Genomic DNA, 19,287 nt, shown 5'->3' on the forward strand with positions numbered 1-19,287 from the left:
TCACGTCACTGGGGAGGCAGGAAAGTGATGGTTAAAAGGAAGGGCTGATTTGAAGCCCAGCTCCACCACTTACTCGCTATGAGTTTCGGGACAGGCTTTTTGACCTCTCTAAACTAAGTGTTCCCATCTGAAAAGGGTTGTTGAGAGGATTATATGACCCAGTAGTAAACTGTAGAGTGTCTGGCATATAGTCTGTGCTCAGCAAATGGTAGTTATTAATTTCACTGTTATTATCTGTGATTCTCACAGCAGCTCTCCTTGTTATGGTATAATGTCAAACACATCTTACAAATGAATAAACAGTAGCTCAGAGAGGATAAGTGGTTTCCCCAGGAGTACAGAATTAGTAAGTGACAGAGACAATATCTGAACACTGGTCTTCCCACCTCCAAACTCTGACTTCTTTTTTTCAACTCCCTTAGGGGAAGGGGGTGGTGTCTGCATTAGCATTGCTCCCAGAAGCTCACAAAAATGTGCAGCCCCCCACATCCAGGGGCCAGGGCCACACTGTTACTCTAGTTCCCACCCCAATTCAAAGGGACACAGCCAGGGGCAGTCTGAGAGCATCAAACCCAGGGTCACTGTCACTTTGTAGGTATGAGTATACAGCACAGAGCCTTTCCATTCCACTGGAGGGAGCCTGGAAGGTCCCAACCTTCATTTTGAAAACCCCTCCCTCAAGCTGGCCTAACTCTCAACCCAACCATTATTCTTTAACTGATAACTTTCTACCTCCTAACTTATTGATCAAATTGTGAAGGAAATTCAGTATTGTTATTCAAATAATGATAAAAACAGAATTGTCTTTTACAGCTATGCACTTACTTGATTTCCAGAGAGAATTTGACATTGGTGGGTGTGTACTTATTAACAGGAATATGGTAATTGTAATTTCCAGACCTAATTATGGGGAAAAAAACACAAATCAGAATACTCAGGAAAGGGTTCAAAAGGCTTTTTTCTACTTTTTGTATACTGTGTAAACTGTGAAATATTCTATAATACGTAACAGATACAGAAAATCAAGTTTAACATGGCATAGTTTCATGTTTTTCAAAGACATACCTGTCAAATTTCAAAGTGATCTCTTTTGGATCTTACTATATATGAAATATACCACAAAGATTTATGGTTTGCTAAAATACACAGAAGAAATGACAGAAAGTCAAATCCCAGACCAAATGCACAAAACTAAACAAATAGGAAATGACTTCAGTTCCCCTTAAGGAGATACAGATTTCAGAAGACAGATGAGGCAAAGTCCTCAAACTAACAATCCCTCTGGAAAGGAAAATTGGAAATAATAAATACCAGCTTTTTTACAGTAAACCACTCCCTTTTAGGCAACATTAGCAGGAAATATCATGTACTTTCAGAACTGGAATCAACTAAAATTATTATAGTCCTAATTACCATTTAGTAATGGAGAAAACTGCAAGACAGAAATGCTTATACAGACATTCCTCCTGCCCTTGACTAGGGATGCTTGGGGAAAGGGGGGAGTTCCATTGATTCATATTGTAATGAAAACTCTAGCAAAAAGGCTTATTGTATCTAATACAAGTTCTTATGACTGGCCATCCCTTGAATTATATGGAGAAATAACTTAAAACCAGATAAATGGGGAAAAGAGCCAATCATTTTAAATTTCCATTAATGAATATTAAACTGGGTTGTTAAAAATAAGAAAGCAAAAATAAAAGCAATAGATCTGAACTGGGATCAGGAGGGCTTTGTCCTACTGGAGGAAGCTTAGGTAAATAGAATTCATTTCCTACTATGTGCCTCCCAACATCTGTGTGCTTTCCAGGAACACAACTCCTTAGCTAGTAAGTATCCTCATCTTACAGATGAGAAACAGGTACGCAGGGAGAATAAACATCTTGTCAAAGTGCTGGAATTTGAACCCAAATCATCTCACTCTTCATCACATCATTCTACCAAACCAATTATGTCTGTCTCTGACTTTTTCAAGCTCACTGAGCCTCAAGTTTTGTAATGGCAAAATGGGGATAATACCAACCTCATGTGATTTTGTGAGAATTCAATAAGATAATGAATGCAAAGGTCATAAACAAATCATAAAGCACCATACAGGTTATTTTCAAAAGTCAGGACCATCAGCCTGAAGCCTAAGGTACATTAGGCTGAAAAAGAAATAAGGCTGAGAATCCGTAGGATTTGTGACACCAATTCAAAATACACAGCCTTGCCTTTAACCTAGCAGGCTTAAATATTAGCAGGCTTAACTAAACCAGTAAATACTGATCAAATAAAGAAAAAATAACTCCTTATTCTTAATGACTACAACTTGCATATTGTGTTTGCTGAAGCTTCTATGCTTGCCCTCTATGCGTCTAGATGCATTGTTACCTTGATGCAGGCGATAGACTAGAGATGAACATTGCTGATAACTTTTGCAGTACCCAGATTTTTTTCTCTTAACTGAAAAGGTTAGGATAAGCTATATTTTTTCAGCAATTAAAATAATGATATCCCTTGTTATTAAAATATACAAATGTCAGGTCACTCATAACTTGGAGCCATCAGTAATAATGTCTTTCTTTTCTATAAAATTAACTAACAGCTCTGTGCCTATGGTATGTGGCCTCAGAGAGTCAGCCACAGAGCTGCCCCCTAAGCTTTTAGCTTTGGACTTACCCATTAAACCAAGAGACTGTAATCTTTGGAGCTGTGGTTTATTGACATTTGCTAATATCAACCATTTTATGATTCCCTCTTCCACCATACAACAAATGTGTTTTCACTTAAGGAGCAATGTAAGCACACATCGGTTTTACTGGGTAGCATTAGCTTTCATTCCAGTCTCAAAAACCCAGAGCCCTGAGTAAATTCCAGAAACAATCAGGGGATAATGGGGAGGCTTACCCACCCGCACTGGAGGCTTCTACTGCAATACCGACGATCTATTATTTGCTGGATTTCCATAATCTGAATAGAACTGATGGTTGTATCAATCCCTGAATTGAGAAGAAATAAAGTAAACTCTTCTGCAGAGAAAAAGAGCATTGTGCTCCAGTGCAGGCTCCAAATTGCAGAATGTGAAACAAGAGTTTCCTAGATAAATGGATTCCATTTGCATTCAAATGGGGGGAAAAAAGGAGAAGAAAGGGGAGAAGGCTTTTGTTGTTGTTACAGTAAATTTTAAGAAAACTAAAAAAAAAAAAAAAAAAAACAAGCTCCAATAGACAGCCTCATAACATCCAAAAGAATGCCTGGATCATGGAAGTCCTACTAAATTGAAATTTATTGAAAATGGAGAGCGCAATGTGATATGCAATCTGGCCAATAAAGAAAGATTCAACAAAAATCAGAAAACAGAAAACCAACTAAAAATTTAGCAGAAGAATAGAAGAAGAGAGCAGGAAGTTCAAATTATTAAAATCCATGAAGATCAACCAAAAGGCCTAGCAGTATGCAACCATTTCTAATGCCTCCTTAATGGTTAGGCAGCCGTCGATTATCGAAACGTAATCCCACGGGTGTTTGTGGCAGAGTGCAGCCTCCTTCCCTGTGCCTTACACCAGTAATGCTTTCACAGCTTGTTAGTATTCTGCCCGGCTCCACAAAACCAAAGAAGAAAGTCACTTAAATATAAACTTACAGTCACTCCCCCAGTCAAGGCTGGTTAGCGCCTGTCCTGCCAAGAATGATGTGCTCCTGTCTCCTGAAGAGGAAAAAAGTCTGTCAGTCTTGAAGCTTGTTCAGGATGAGAAGAAACCCAGTGTGTGCCCTAGTTTGTCTCTGTCAGTTGAATGTTTCCCCCACCTTTCAACCCATCACATCCCTATGCCATTTCTTACAGAGCTAGTTTACTGTCACCCTTCTCCAAAAAGCCATCTGTTTCGGACTGAATTATGTCCTCCAAGTTCTTATGCATGAAGCCCTGACCCCTGGTAACTCAGAATGTGACTGTGTTTGGAGATGGGCCTTTAAAGTGATAATTAAATTAAAATGAGGCTGTTAGTGTGGGCCCTAATCCAATCCGAGTGGCATTCTTATAAGAAGAGGAGATTAGGACATGAAGAAGCCTGCTTGCATGGAGGAGAGACCTTGTAAGGACACAGGGAGAAAGCGGCCATCTTTGAGCCAAGGAGTGAGACCTCAAGAAACCAGACCTGGTAGCACCTTAATTTGGACTTCTAGCCTCCAGAACTGTGAGAAAATAAATTTCTGTTGCTTAAGTCACCTAGTCTGTGGCATTTCGTTATGGCAACCCCAGCCGACTAAGACACCATCCCGTATTAGATCACTGCAGCTCACAGCTCCCCCCCTTCCACTGCCATGGCATGTATTATTACTGAATCCTCTAAGTGGTGATCAATCAGTAATATCTTCTCTATCACTGTACCAAAGGGCACATTATCTCTGGATTGTTACTTTCCACGTATCTTTGCCCTTTCTCAACAACTCCAGAATAGGGAACCTCTACTAACATTCTTTGAATAATCTATAACTCCAAGCATAATGTGATCCACTCAGGAAAAAAGCGAGCTTAAGTTAAAAACTGAGCTGCAGCCAGCTGAGGAGAGGGCTCAAATCACTGGTATGGGGCCAGAGCTCGCTTGTGGGGAAGGAAGCCAGGGGAGTGGTTATGACCCGTCAGAGCTGAAAAGGCATTTTAAAAGCAATATTGAAAAGGTAACCACTCAGATGACTGTTGTTAAGGCTATGGGAAAAAAATGTATCTTTTTAAAGTGGATGGTAAAAGCAACCATTTAGTGAGTTGTTAAGCAAACCTAACAAAAGAATTTTAAAGTTTTGGCAGTCAGTTTTTAAATTTGCAGATGTTTTTTCAAGTATATGTACTCTATTGCAGTCCTTCATTTTCATTAAATATCTATGTTTTTCAATATAATTTTGGGCAAAACACAAAGACGTTAACCTTATTTAACAAGAGACATAAGTTAAAACAATATGTGCTGCTTTCATGGGAAAGAAAAAGAGACGAGCTAAAACAAGTTTCTGTATGGAATTTCAGGGTAGAAAGCAAAGCAATGGTGCAGACTTATGGAGGTTAGTCGCTCCTAAGTATCTGTCCAGGTTAGTACTTCTCACACTAAGTGGAAGTGCTGGTTCACTTGTCTAGAACTGTGAGCTTTTGGAAGAGTGCATCTTGTTCACTATTGTATCCCCACATAAGGCAATGCCAGGCTTAACTGTGGGACTCACTACACATCTGTGGAAGGATGGAAGGAGGAGAGTCAGGGAAAGAGGAAGGAAGAGAGGAGGGAAAGCCAATCATGTATCTTCTAGAAAAATGTTTCCTCTTCCACACTCAAAGGAGACACCCCTAGGGGACGGGTGCAGAGGGATGCTAGGAGTGGACTCGGGGAGCTGGGCTTCTTCATCCTGTTAGAAAATGGGAGTGAGACAACTTGAAGGCGAGGCAAGTTTCCTGAAAATCCTCCCCAGCGTGATGCTTCCCTTTAAGAAGAAATGGACCTTGATATATGGTGATTTTCTAGAAAATTGAATATTTCCCTTTACCTAAAAATGTATGTACTGTCTAAAAGGCCTCCAGATTTCTTGGATTCCAGCTATTCAAATAGTAATTTTCGAGCACGTCTCCTGCTATGAGTTTTGCTTATGACTGCTTCCATAGAAGGCTCATTTACAAGGCAAATGAGGCATAAAGAGAAGGGGAAACCTGACTTCTCTATCCTGTCTGTTTCCTTTCCCTACCTTTTGTTCTATTTTCCTGCTGAATTTTCAGGAAAAAGGTCATTGTAAAGTCTGGCAGTAGAACTACAGAGTTGCCTTACTTCCACAGAAGTGTATTTCTGGGTTCCTGGAGACATAGAACCCTGTGATAAGATTTAGCATCTAATGGGATAAAGTGTTTTTTAACAGTAATAAAAAGGTGAAGTTGAGGAGAGATAATCTTGCAGCTTAGAATTATGAAAATGGCTTTTCAAAAGCAGGATTGGAAATAAATTTTGAGTCTCCTGTAAAACACCTCCACTTTGTCACTTCTCTGAGGCAAGACTACTCAATTCCGAAAGGCTGGTTATTGGAAAACCATAAATTCTCCTGTAGTCATACAGGGGTGGCTCTCATTTTACAAGTGCCTTCCAGCAATATTCCCTATAAAGTTAATATACATTCCCAGTGGTTTCCATCGTAAAGTTGGAGATATATTTCACAGTCAGCAGATGAGATCTCCCCATAAACTAAATTAGAAACTTCTGGAGAGGAGAGACTTAAGATGGTGTCCAACCAAAGTATATCCTGTCGTGGTAGAATGTGTGTATTGCACTACTTGTAAAACTGCGCTGATGGCTGCGTCCCAATACATCTTGGATACCTTTTTCTTTCATGATTGAAACAGGCTCAGGCCAAGAAAAAGTCAATGAGCCCAACCAATCGACGACTGAGTCCTTTAACACGGGGAAACATTTTCTTTCAATCATTGACTCTTCTCAGAGGTCTGATCTCCAAATCAAAATAAGCATGAATTACAGATGCCTTTTGCTTTGTGAGATTTTAAAAGTCTTTACCAGATCTCTTAAAATCTGTAGAACTCCACTGATGCTTTTTCCCACAGGCTCTTAAGTTTTTAATATCTAACTCTGCTGCCTATTTAAATTTTTTTTTTTTTTTTTTTTTAATTTTATAGCTACTTTATTTATTTATTTATTTATTTTTGGCTGTGTTGGGTCTTCGGTTCGTGCGAGGGCTTTCTCTGGTTACGGCAAGTGGGGGCCACTCTTCATCGCGGTGCGGGGACCGCTCTTCATCGCGGTGCGCGGGCCTTTCACTATCACGGCCCCTCCCGTTGCGGGGCACAGGCTCCAGACGCGCAGGCTCAGTAGCTGTGGCTCACGGGCCCAGTTGCTCCGTGGCATGTGGGATCTTCCCAGACCAGGGCTCGAACCCGTGTCCCCTGCATTAGCAGGCAGATTCTCAACCACTGCGCCACCAGGGAAGCCCTCTGCTGCCTATTTAAATCTTTATTGGTTCCATAGATTAAAGTCTGATGCATCACACTCAGTTCCTCAGAGTAGAAGCTGAATATTTTTAAATACCCACTTTCCACTTCCTATTAGTCTTACGCAAACCTTTTATTAAGTGTGAGAAGAGGGGATAACCTTTCTGAAAGACATTTTAAGCAACCAACTTAGGCCCAAAGGAAGAATAATGGCTTGAGCTTAGCATGTCATAAAAATGCTGATTTCCCGGTACTTATTTTACTAGTAGTCTTACGCCTCAGGAATGAGGCTCATAAATGTGTTCTGGGGCTTGGTAAACTATTAGATATTACTCCACATCTCACTGAGAGTTAGTCTAAGTTCTTTTTAATTAAAAAATTTTTATTCTTAAATTTGTAATTGGTCTTAAATGCCTCAGAGACATCTTGTTGAAAAGAATATTTGCCTGGTTTTCTCTTCTTTTGGATTTAGGAACCCTGATGTTATATGTTGCCCTGGACAGAGGCAAAAGATGGAGCGGCAGCAGAGGAGAAATGCTTTTCTTCAGGCCCCCAGAAATATCCCACACTGGGCACAACATCTCGTGGCTATAGGCACACAGCGGAATATTACTTAGCCATAAAAAAGAGTGAAATAATGCCATTTGCAGCAACATGGATGGACCTAGAGATGATCATACTAAGTGAAGTAAGTCAGACAAAGACAAATATATGATATCACTTATGTGTGGAATCTAAAAAGATGATACAAATGAACTTATTTACAAAACAGAGACTCACAGACATAGAAAGCAAACTTATAGCACCAAAGGGGAAAGGGGAGGAGGGATAACTTAGGAGGTTGGGATTAAAATATACACACTACTATATATAAAATAGATAACCAACAAGGACCTACTGTATAGCACAGGGAACTATACTCAATATCTTGTAATAACAAATAATGGAAAAGAATCATATATATTTTTATCTCACTTTGCTGTACACCTGAAACTAACACAACATTGTAAATCAACTATATTTCCATAACATTTTGTTTTAATGGCTATAGGCAAAGGGGAGGGGGCAGAGGGTGCTGAAAGGGCTTTCTAGAGCCATAGAGTAGATGCTTTCTGCATCTTCTAGAGTTGATCCCAGGTACATGCACACACCAAGCCCAAATAAAGTGGAGGCAGAATGGTGGGGACAGGGGACCCAGATTTCGATTTCTACTTTGCTCATAATTCACTGCAGAATCTTAAGCAAAGTCCCGAGCCTCTATTTCATCAGTCATAAAATGGGTAAATTGGTATAAATCAGAGATTCTCCTGACCTGGGGACTTTGGAATCCCAGATGATTACATAAAGGGGTCTGTGGTGTTGGCTGTGGACTTGAAAAGTAACAATCTCTCCCATAGATTTGTACCATTTTTCAAATGTTGCTGTTGAATTAACAAAAATAATTCAATTAAAAGCTTAACAGAATTTATAGTTACATTCTCCCTCTACATACTTTCTCAAATAATTGTAAAAACATAATGGATTCATAATCTCAGGGTCAAAAAGTCAGGGAGCCACTGGTGTAGCTGCTACCAGACCTTCTATGACTCTAAATCCCCCAGAGTTTTCAAGTTTCCTGAAGGTTATAGTAAATAGAACATTTAAATCCTTTCAGTTTTTTTTCTCAAGCTGAAAGAGGGAAGAGGGAACAACTTTCCCAGTGTGTCAGAGAGCCTGATAAAGCAGAATTTAAACTCCATTTTTAGCCAGAGAAGCTGATAGTTGTGTCTAGGAGGACACAGCCAGACGCCTTGGAGCAAATCTTCTTTCTTTGGGAGTCTCTTCAGTGTCTCTCATCGTTATGGAAACATAAGATGAGCAGACACTCATTGTCCCAGAGAAGATGGCAATAAACCTTCATGTGGTTTGATAAGGGCTATTCTTTCCAGTATCCCCTTGATGTGAAGAGCTGGTTGCTATAGGAGTGAATTTGCTCAAAGGTCAAAAAACTTTTTGAAAATGAAGATTGGGCCAGTTCCCAACCTCTTCCTGTTCAGGATTCATTGTTATCCACCTCACATGGGTGAGATGGTCTCATTTCAGGACTGTTCTCAGAAAATGACACCAAGGTGGACTCCCAAGGTAAGGAAAAGGTTTACCAGCCACAAGGTTCCATGTGCTTTAAAAAGGGAAGGAAGGAGTCTTCCCTGGTGGCGTAGTGGTTAGGAATCCGCCTGCCAATGCAGGGGACACGGGTTCGAGCCCTGGTCCGGGAAGATCCCACATGCCGCGGAGCAACTAAGCCAGTGCGCCACAACTACTGAGCCTGTGCTCTAGAGCCCGAGAAGCACAACTACTGAAGCCTGTGAGCCACAACTGCTGAAGCCTGCAGGCCTAGAGCCCGTGCTCCACAACAAGAGAAGCCACCGCAATGAGAAGCCCGCTCACCACAACGAAGAGTAGCCCCCACTCGCTGCAACTAGAGAAAGCCTGCGCGCAGCAACGAAGACCCAACGCAGCCGAAAATAAAATAAGTAAAATTTAAAAAAAAAAAAAAAAAAGGAAGGAAGGTTCTAGGGGATTCCTGAGACAGTAATGGATTTTTCAATATTTAAAACTATTAAGGATATGATCACTGAAACTGAAAATTTCTTCCTTCAAATTGAACTTTTATCCTCACTCTGTAGTGATGCATCTGTTCCCAAGTTCAATGAAAAATTGCTTTCATGAGAAAAACACTACAAGCGTTGCCTCCTATAGGTGCGGGGGAAAACTCTCTGTGCCTTAGCTTCCTCATTGGAAAAAAAGGGGATAATAACAGTGCCTATCTTTCAAGCTTGTGAGGACTAAGGACTTACTCATGTAGCCTACTTATGACAGTGCCTTGCATACAACAGTAATACCTCATTATGTGGTGTTACTGATGATGGTGATGATGATGATTTGTAGAAGTTATTTATTCAAGCCTCAAATATGAAATAATATCAAAGGAAATTACATTTCTGCCCCCAAACTTCAACCACTGACCATAGTCTACATGTCATTAGTCATTAGGTCTACTCAAAAATATTCTGGCTCATCTTCTTCCAGGCATGTGTTGGGTCTGCACTTCACCAACTGTTTTTAAATTAGACATGACCAATGTCACTTGCTTTGGCCAGTAACATGTAAGCAGAAGTGACTTGTGTTACACCCACATGGAAGCTGTAAGAGCCAGTGCACAATTTGCCCCATTCTCTTACCACCTCTATAGAGGCTGTGGAAATACATACTGAGAAGGAGTCTCTATCAGCTGAGTCCTGAATGACATGAACAAGATCCGTCTTTTGACCGACATTTGACATATAGAGAGAGTCAAATAAATTTTTGTCACATTAAGCCACAGTGATTTGGGAGTTGCTGTTACCACAGCATCTTAATTGATAAGTCACACTGATATGTATGTATTGTTATTAGCATCATCATCATCATTATTTTAGACACTTGTTAAAATGTGTATATACAGAAGGAGATTTCTAGAAACAATAATAACTTAGTATACATTGGGATGTATAGTATTTGATCTTACAGAGATAATTACACTTTTAGTCCTTGATCAAGTTTCCATAATTTTATTTATTTATTTATTTATTTTTTGGCTGTGCGGCATGCGGGATCTTAGTTCCCAGACCAGGGATCAAACCCGTGCCCCCTTCAGTGGAAGCGCAGAGTCCTAACCACTGGACCGCCAGGGAAGTCCCAATTTTTTTAACATGAAAATTCTGTTACTTAAAGAGTATCAGTGTGTGTGTGTGTGTGTGTGTGTGTCTGTGTCCCAAGGAGGAAGAAGAAGAAGATAATCTGAAAGTGGAAGCCTTTTTCAGGGACTTAAAGCTTACCCTGAACTCATTAGAATCGTCAAAGCCTTTTACATTTTGCCCTACTTGGTTTGGGCAGAGAGCCCAGATGCCACATCATTTTATAAGTTCTAAGTGAGCCAAAAGATCTACCCATCCTCACATAATTACTTCTCTTGTGCTGCTATTACTATCTTGGTTGGCAATGAACAAATGAGACCCTTTCACTTGAATCAACCAAAATTTCATCCCTGGTTGGGGAACTCAATATTATAAGTGATTACAAGTTTGTGTATTTGTGTTTTCAGAGATCTTGCCACCCCAAATAGAAGAGTGGAACCATTAACAGACTATCCAAGTAGATAGTGAGAAGGGAAAAACCTCAGGTTCAAAGCACTAGTTACTCTTTGAACATTCTTTACCTGCCCATGGCCTCTGATGGGGCTCCTTCTCCTTGGGCTGTCTTTGCACAGGGCTTGAGAGGACTCTTCTTGTTCCCCAGATGGGACAGCAATAAGTCTCCTGACATGGCAGGATCTCACAGAAAGTGATCTCTGGTACTTGGAAGGGGGGTTGTGTGGTTGCCAGAGATGTATTAGGTGCTGCAAGGCATTGGACAGAGGGGAGGAAAGTGACGAGGTTAACCTGAAAGGCTGGTTCTTCTATTGACAATTCACATGAAACCCAGGCTGGGTTTGAGGGTGAGGAATGTGACGATCTTACCCAAGGGGGAAGCTGTGGGTGGCAGAGCCGGATCCTGGGAGCTGGTGAGGTTGCTGGAGGAGGAGAACAAAATAATTAATGAAAGAGGCCTTCAAGAATCCTTCTCCCCAAAGGAAAACAAGACTGGAATTCTCACCTCGAAGGGAGACTTGGGGTACATCGGTCTTGATCTTTTAAGCTAAGTATGTAAAGGGAGACTATTGTCAAGCCACTGTTAAAAAAAAAAAAGAAAGAAAGAAAGAAAGAGTTATGTGGCAGATTTGATGCCAATATATCTCACACAACCAGCTGGCCAGAGATGTCCTCTCCCAGGCCACACAGATGGGAGAGGAGGGGGCGGGCGGCCAGGGCTGACAGAAGCACCATGGAAGCCAGCACAGTTCTGCTTCTCAGCCCTGGTGAGAAAAAGCCCCCAATCTTCCTGGAGCTCAGAGGCTCCCTGGCTACTCCAGGCTGACGGATTTTTCCACAAAGCAGCCCCCTGGCCCTGGCAAGCTGTCTCAGAAACGTCTGTCACTAGTGGAAGATTACAAGAGGAAGCAGGAAGCCTCACTGGAGGCAGCCCTCTGCTCCTTGCAGGCAAAACTCAGAGCAGAGTTCATATCCCCCTGGTGGAGGGCGTCCACACTGTGGTGTTGGGAAATGAAAGGCCACACAGGTTTAGTCAGCAGTAGGTGCCAAACCCTTTGGCCGCTTCTGACATCTTCCTGCTGCCTGTCTTTTCAGAGCACAATACAACAAATTGGACAGAGGAAGGAAAAAAGTACAATAAAGCATCCATTTCCACACTACATGACTTCAAAATAATGAGTGTATCTTTCCCCCCAATTATCAGAACTTATATAACCAAAAGGAAGCTTACCTTAAAGGTCCTGAGCTTTGGGAAGCTCTTTCCAATATTGCTCACACATCCAAACACTCAGCATTCTCCTCTTTCAAGGGTGTCTCTAGAACTCTCTCTCCAATCCTGCCATGTGCTGGGCCTGACACAGGGGACCTTACTTGACCTCTTGCCGGCTTGATGTCACATCTGGTTCTCTATACTCAACTCCTCATTAGTATTGATATCTTGTTCCCCATCAAAGGTAGTGGATTTACCATCATTAAATATACACAAAGAAATGTGCCACACATTTGAATTTTGCTCATGAAGAAAGGATCCCCAGAGTGTTCTCAGCAGCAGCTGGTTACTGCCCAGTGGGCACAGCCCTGCCTGGGAAAAGTGGTGCTGAGCTCCAAAGATGCCGTTAGACAGAATCTGTGGCGTCGCCCTGGCAACTACTTGCTGTGGTCCAGTCTCCCTGACTTTGTTCTCCCACATTTCCCATTTTCTATCTCCCTATTACTAATCCTTAAATACTCTTTCTGATTTGTTTGCCATCTGCATCATTGCATGGCCTGGGCAACTTCTAGGATCACAGAATGAAACGGACATCTGCTTCTTTCTTTAGGGTTTTGACCCTTCTCAGGTACACCACAGGCCGGAAACAAGACAATAAGCCCAATACCTCCCATTTCTGGTCTTAGAGGTCAACAACATTGGAATTCATAAGACCTGATAAGCACATTTAAAAAGCAGTCTCTTCATATCAAAATTAGACTTCCTATAAGCTTTGCATTGGATTTTCATGGGAATCTGTGTCTCTAGAGAATGTTAAGCATGTCTATGAAAAGTAGATGCTCACACTCTCCTGAGTTGGGAATCCCAGAAGAAGACAAGTTCACTTAGGAGAGCGAGAAAAGTACACCAGCTTCTAATGGGAATTCTATGTAGTGGTGTCAAATACTTGGGGATGCTTCCTGCAGTGGGCAGTAGCAAGTGAAAAGTTAAAATGCTGAGGGGAGAGACGGGTACAGAGAGACCCACAATGTCTCCTATAACTGAGAAGCTGCTTTAGATCAAGGAACTGGAAGCATCCTTGGGACCATCCCTTACTTAGCCTCTGAGGGTAACTGTATCCTCTGAGACAAGGCCCAGAAGCTAGTCCTTTTCCACACTAACAAAGCATTTTTGGAGCGATAGATAAATACCCCTTCCACCATGTAAATAGACCAAAAACAAGAAGGCGAGGAGGACACAGGGAAGATGACCAGGGCTCAAAGGCTGAGGAGCCATCATAGCAGCAGCACGAGCCTGAAGACCAGAGACCTGATAAAGACTTCTCATCCCAGTAAAGGATGACCCCTCCTCCCTGCGAAGGAGGGATAGCAGTCAAAAGGCACGCGATGCTTGCATAGCAAATGTATTTGCTTTAACTGCTTAGTACATTTGGCTACGATTTCATCATATTGCATATCTTGGGGTAATCTCAGTCTCTTTTGGTATAAAATCCAGAAGAATTCTAATAATATGAATATCCATGGGAGAGTGGATTGTACCTATTCACTCTTTTCGCCTAAGTAAATAGGAAGGAGAGCAAAGATTTTGAGAAAGTTATTTGCAAGACTAAAAAAGATACACACACACACACACACGAAAGGCACAGGGAACTGGTAAAAAATATCAGTTGATTAAAAAAAAAGATCATCCTTCATCTTATATTTAAGAGCAGAAAGCCTGTGCTTCTTTTCTTCAAAGTATGAGTTTATAAAGGGCTCCTGTATCTCTAAGCTAAATCGAAGGCCAATGCCTGGTTTAAAGGGCTCCTTGTCTTCAAAGTAAATAGAAAGTCAGTCCCCAGTTCATGTGCGAGAAAAGGAAGATGGGAAGAGAAAAAGAGCTTGACACAGCACAACACTGATGTTTTTCTTACCAAAATGCCATCACAGCAATGAGAGTTATAACCAAGGTCTGGAAAACCCAGTTAGGACACGACTGTTTTTTTCCTGAAAAAGAAACCTATAAAAAATTCAGCAATGAGAAATGAAAAATCAGTGATACCAACTTTGAGAAGGATGCCTGAAGACTCATTCCCCAGGGGATCTTCGCTCCTCCCTTCAGCCTACATCTCCCTCCTCCTCTCTGCCTCTGAGAACGAAGTCCTTTCAAAGCCAAGTTCTTCCCTTTTCTTGGCACTCCAGGCTACACTCTCTCTTCCCTGCAGGACAGTTGTCTGTGCCATTCATTTAGTGCTTATTCTTGAAGTTTTATGAGAGAAGAAGACCTACCAGACAATATACTGTCAGAACCCAGAGGTCCATTTCTTTTAATAGGATACTTTTGAAAATCAAAAGGTCTTCAAGACATAATAGAATAAATCCCAATGGAAGAACTTCAGGCAGCATGACAAATTGTAGAAAAGATTTTTGTGGCATGAAATATTAATTACTCCTTAAATCATATACAAGTTTTTCCAATGCTGCCACCTATTTTTTTTTTATATATATATTTTTTTAATAGCTACTTTATTTATTTTTTATTTATGGCTGTGTTGGGTCTTCGGTTCGTGCCAGGGCTTTCTCTAGTTGCGGCAAGTGGGGGCCACTCTTCATCGCGGTGCGGGGACCGCTCTTCATCGCGGTGCGCGGGCCTTTCACTATCACGGCCCCTCCCGTTGCGGGGCACAGGCTCCAGACGCGCAGGCTCAGTAGTTGTGGCTCACGGGCCCAGCTGCTCCGTGGCATGTGGGATCTTCCCAGACCAGGGCTCGAACCCGTGTCCCCTGCATTAGCAGGCAGATTCTCAACCACTGCGCCACCAGGGAAGCCCCTGCCACCTATTTTTGAGGACTGTTCTGGGCCTATGTCTTATTTATTCTTACATCCATTCAACAAATATTCATTAAGCACTACTATGAGCAACGCTATAGGGGGATATGAAAATAAGTAAATTACACTCTCTAGGAAGTGAGTGAGACAAACCTTTAGGACTGGTACATGTTGGCATTAAAAACTTGCACATAAGGAATGAGCCAAGAACCATAGGAGAGACAGCTGTGCAACTGGTGAGGAATCTCGCTGGATATACAAGAGGCTTTCTGCCCAGTTAAATATGGTGCTCCTTAAATATGAGTTTCCTACTAATGCAATAGAGAGTATTATGTTTGCTTCCTTCTTGGGGTACAGGATTGGAAGGGAATTGGAGGATGGTGGTAGTTAAGAAATAGTTTAAAATTGGTCTTTGAATTTCTTGGGCAGGTTATCTGCATAAAGAAAATGTTCTTCAATGTAATATCGGGGTGGGGGGGGGGAATTAACCACACCCTTTTTAACAAGTACCCAAATTTTAGGGCTATCATAACTGAGTCATCCATAAGTGCAGTAGGAAGCCACTTTGAATACCAAGAAGTGGATGGTTTATACCATTCCTACATCCCACTGGAACAGTTTTGAGGACGTCCTAATAGTGTGCTGTGCAAAGAAAGAACTCAATGAAATTTGTTGAATTGATTAGAATTAAATAGTATTAACCTCAGGATAAGAGTTTCCCCCTCCAACCTACTCCCCAAAGCTGCCAGATTATTTTAAGTCTCCATGCTTTTGCTCAAAATCCTTTGACCTCATATAGGAAAATGGCCTGAGACCTGGGGTCAGACCTGGAGTCAAGCCCTGAACAAGTCATCTAAGTGTCATTGATCCTCATTTTCCTCATCAATAAAATAGGAAGGATAAAATCATACCTGCCTACATTTCAGAGTTATTGGGTGGACCTGATTAACAGAGAAATGTTTCTCAAGTTCAAGTCTGCATGAGAATTACTTTGGAGCTTGTTAAAAAATCTAAATGCCTTGGGCTTCCCTGGTGGCGCAGTGGTTGGGAGTCTGCCTGCCAATGCGGGGGACACGGGTTCGAGCCCTGGTCTGGGAGGATCCCACATGCCGCGGAGCAACTGGGCCCGTGAGCCACAGCTACTGAGCCTGCGCGTCTGGAGCCTGTGCTCCGCAACAAGAGAGGCCGCGATAATGAGAGGCCCGCGCACCGCGATGAAGAGTGGCCCCCACTTGCCGCAACTAGAGAAAGCCCTCGCACAGAAACGAAGACCCGACACAGCCATAAATAAATAAAAATAAATAAAAAAAAAAAATCTAAACGCCCTGAAAAATTCTGATTCAACAGGTTTCCATTTAGAGTGAGGTGGGGGGCTGTGAATCTGTAAGAAGTGAGATAATGAAAAGTATCTGTGTTTGCTAATATGTTTAGAATAGATAACTAGTAAGAACCTGCTGTATAGCACAGGGAACTGCACTTCGCTGTACAGTAGAAACTAACACAACATTGTAAGACAACTATACCCCGATTAAAACAATAAATAAATAAATAAATTTAAAAATAAACATACTCATTGAGATGATACATCATTTATTCAGTATGATCCATTTGACCTCTATGTTACTAATTTTCATAATACCCTGAATTGTGGGGGGAGGCGGGCTCTAAGAAGCCTGTGTTTGTTCCTTCCCTCTCTCCCTCCTCCACAGACTCAGTGAATTTTTACTCGAACCCTGAGGTCTTTCTCACCTCGCCCCAATCATCAACACACAGCAAGAATCACCCACCTACCTCTTGGAAGTAAAGAAAGAGAAGGAAAGGAGAGGAACCCTTTGGATTGGATGAGACCTTAATCTTCCTCCAGAACGAGCATCATCTTGGCCAGCATTGGCCCAGCCAGGCTTCTCACCATCGGGTAAAGCCCACCAACTGCTCATAGCCAGCACTTTGCTCATTAAGGCCCCCACCCAACCCAGGAGGACCACTCTCCACCCATACACTTGTGTTTCAATGCTCCAAGGATCTTGGAGGCTTTAAGGAATAAAGGTTACCTAGGGGGTTGGTGTATGGAAGGGAAAGTTAACCTCGGAGAAATAGCCAAAACCTCCTAGAAAGATAGTACAGGGAGAGCAAAACACCACCATTACTTGTATTTTATCAAGCTCCCTGGAAGACTCTGATATATGCCAAAGTATGAGAACCACTGAAATAGTGGGTTTGAAAATACTAAATAGCGGTAGACACTTATATAGCACTTATGTGCCACACACTCTTCTGAGTGCTTTATGTATACTAATTTATTTAACCTCACAGTAATCCTCAACTACTCTATAAGGCAAGTACTGTTATCATCCCTATTTTAGAGATGGGGAAACATAAGTCCCAGGAAGGCTAAGTTCCTCACTCAAGATCACACTACTAGTAAGTCACAGAGCCAGGATTTGAACCAAAAAACACTTGGTTCCAGAATCTGTGCTCTTAACCCCAATGCCATGCTGCCTCCCTTTTCTGCCTGTAAAGAAAGGATACACTATACAACTTAGATATTATTGTTATTATTCAAAAAGTCTTCATGGCTGCCAAATGAACTCCTTAACTGGTGATCCAGAAACTGAGCCTAACTTACATTTTCAGCCTTAACTTCTACTGTCCTCCCTAACAAACTCCCACCTAGTCCTTCAAGGAAGCTGGTGCCAGCTCCCAGACCTTGGCTTGTGCCACTCCATCTGAAACCTCTCCAGCAGCACCCGTCACTTTCTAGCCAAAGCTTACGCCCCCTTGAAGGCCCGGGTCCTATGATACTCCCACGGTGCTCTGAGCCTCTGCAATATTTATCACATCCGGGTACAACTGTCCTTTGTATTCTCTTCTGCTCTTCCCTGGCTACCTTAAAGTTCTTTAGAAGCGGCCACATCTTACTCACTTTTGCATGCACAGGGGCGTAACTGTGCCCCAACTCCCCCACCACCCATACACCCAAGACACTGAATCTCTTAATGCTTTAAATTTAGATTGTGAGCCTTCAGGGAATATTTTCAGACTGGGCTGTCCATTCATTCATTCATTTGACAAATATTTCTTGAGTACCTGCTCTGTGTCTGTCCCTGGGGACACAGAGTGAGGAAGGCTGACACAGAGCCTGTTCTCATGGACCGTATGTTCTAGTTAATATTCTGAGAAAACTGCAAAATAAAAAGATTCTGTGTGTGCAAGATGGGCACTACAGAGGTTGCACAGGAACCAAATTGTACCAATCAGGGCCTCCATGGATGTAGATACAATTCCCTCTATCCCCTTGCAAACTGGTTAGTACAAAGAGCACCTTCCCTACACAATATTTTTAGTATTTTGTGTTTATTGAGCAACCTGCTATGTGCTGGGCATTGTGCTAAGGGCTTTCGCTCATTTAATCCTATCAATACTCTTTGTAAGGTAGATATTATTATTATCTCTGTTTCCCAATGCAATTAAGTAAACTTGCCCCAAAACACTTCTACATAAACATTTATCCATGTATTTATGCCTATTGGTATACCAAGAAGCTTGTCCACAGCATAACATTTTAGTAGTTTTTAGTAGAATATTAAACTTTCTAAACCCTCTTAGAATAGTTCAGTGACGTACAACATGAGGAGTAGAGAATAAATTGGGACAATGGCCCAAACATCAGGTCAGCCCTTAACAGGATATAGATTAAGGTCATAAATATCTTCCTCCGGGAAAGGCCACCTTTGGAAAACTAGTGGATCTGAGGGAGCGAGCTGAGGTTCACAGCTATCTATGAATGGCAGCTAGGAAGAGAGTATTGCAGCTTCTCCCTCACCGACACTTCTCTGCAATGGAGAGGGTGTCCTTTAAGTTAATAAATGATTAACCTTCACCTTTAATTGTAAATGTTATCCTATTTGATGAAATGCTCTATTCATTAATAAAGCTGTCACATTTTAACCTTTGCAAGCAAGTGAATACCTAGTCTCCATTTGCATATATAGTACTAAATATCAAAGGGAAAAGAGGGATTTGAGGATTAACTGACATCCCTTTGAAATCTTCTGGAGACAAAGATAAGGGCCTGAATCGAGTCAAGGCATCCACACAGATCTTGCAGCCCAGGGTCATCTGCTGATGAATTTCACCTGATGGGGACTA

General features: G+C 41.8%; 1 protein-coding gene and 1 long non-coding RNA gene across 2 annotated transcripts in view; one reads left to right on the forward strand and one right to left on the reverse strand.

Annotated features, from left to right (window-relative positions):
• The window catches only part of LOC103012481 (uncharacterized), a 52,480-nt gene that overhangs the window by 8,927 nt on the left and 24,266 nt on the right, over positions 1-19,287 (forward strand). Inside the window, exon 4 of the long non-coding RNA XR_009009701.1 lies at positions 7,425-7,640. This is a non-coding gene — a long non-coding RNA (uncharacterized LOC103012481). The remainder of the gene's footprint in view (positions 1-7,424; positions 7,641-19,287) is intronic.
• The window catches only part of MYRFL (myelin regulatory factor like), a 117,144-nt gene that overhangs the window by 2,505 nt on the left and 95,352 nt on the right, over positions 1-19,287 (reverse strand). The window contains exons 16-22 of the mRNA XM_057556430.1: positions 14,244-14,329; positions 11,627-11,701; positions 11,491-11,543; positions 11,190-11,369; positions 3,626-3,688; positions 2,894-2,981; positions 826-900 (exon numbers count right to left, since the gene is read on the reverse strand). Of these exons, the coding sequence (XP_057412413.1) occupies positions 826-900; positions 2,894-2,981; positions 3,626-3,688; positions 11,190-11,369; positions 11,491-11,543; positions 11,627-11,701; positions 14,244-14,329 (620 nt within the window). The remainder of the gene's footprint in view (positions 1-825; positions 901-2,893; positions 2,982-3,625; positions 3,689-11,189; positions 11,370-11,490; positions 11,544-11,626; positions 11,702-14,243; positions 14,330-19,287) is intronic.

Source organism: Balaenoptera acutorostrata, chromosome 11 (assembly GCF_949987535.1).
Source record: "Balaenoptera acutorostrata chromosome 11, mBalAcu1.1, whole genome shotgun sequence".
Classification (NCBI taxonomy): Eukaryota; Metazoa; Chordata; class Mammalia; order Artiodactyla; family Balaenopteridae; genus Balaenoptera; species Balaenoptera acutorostrata.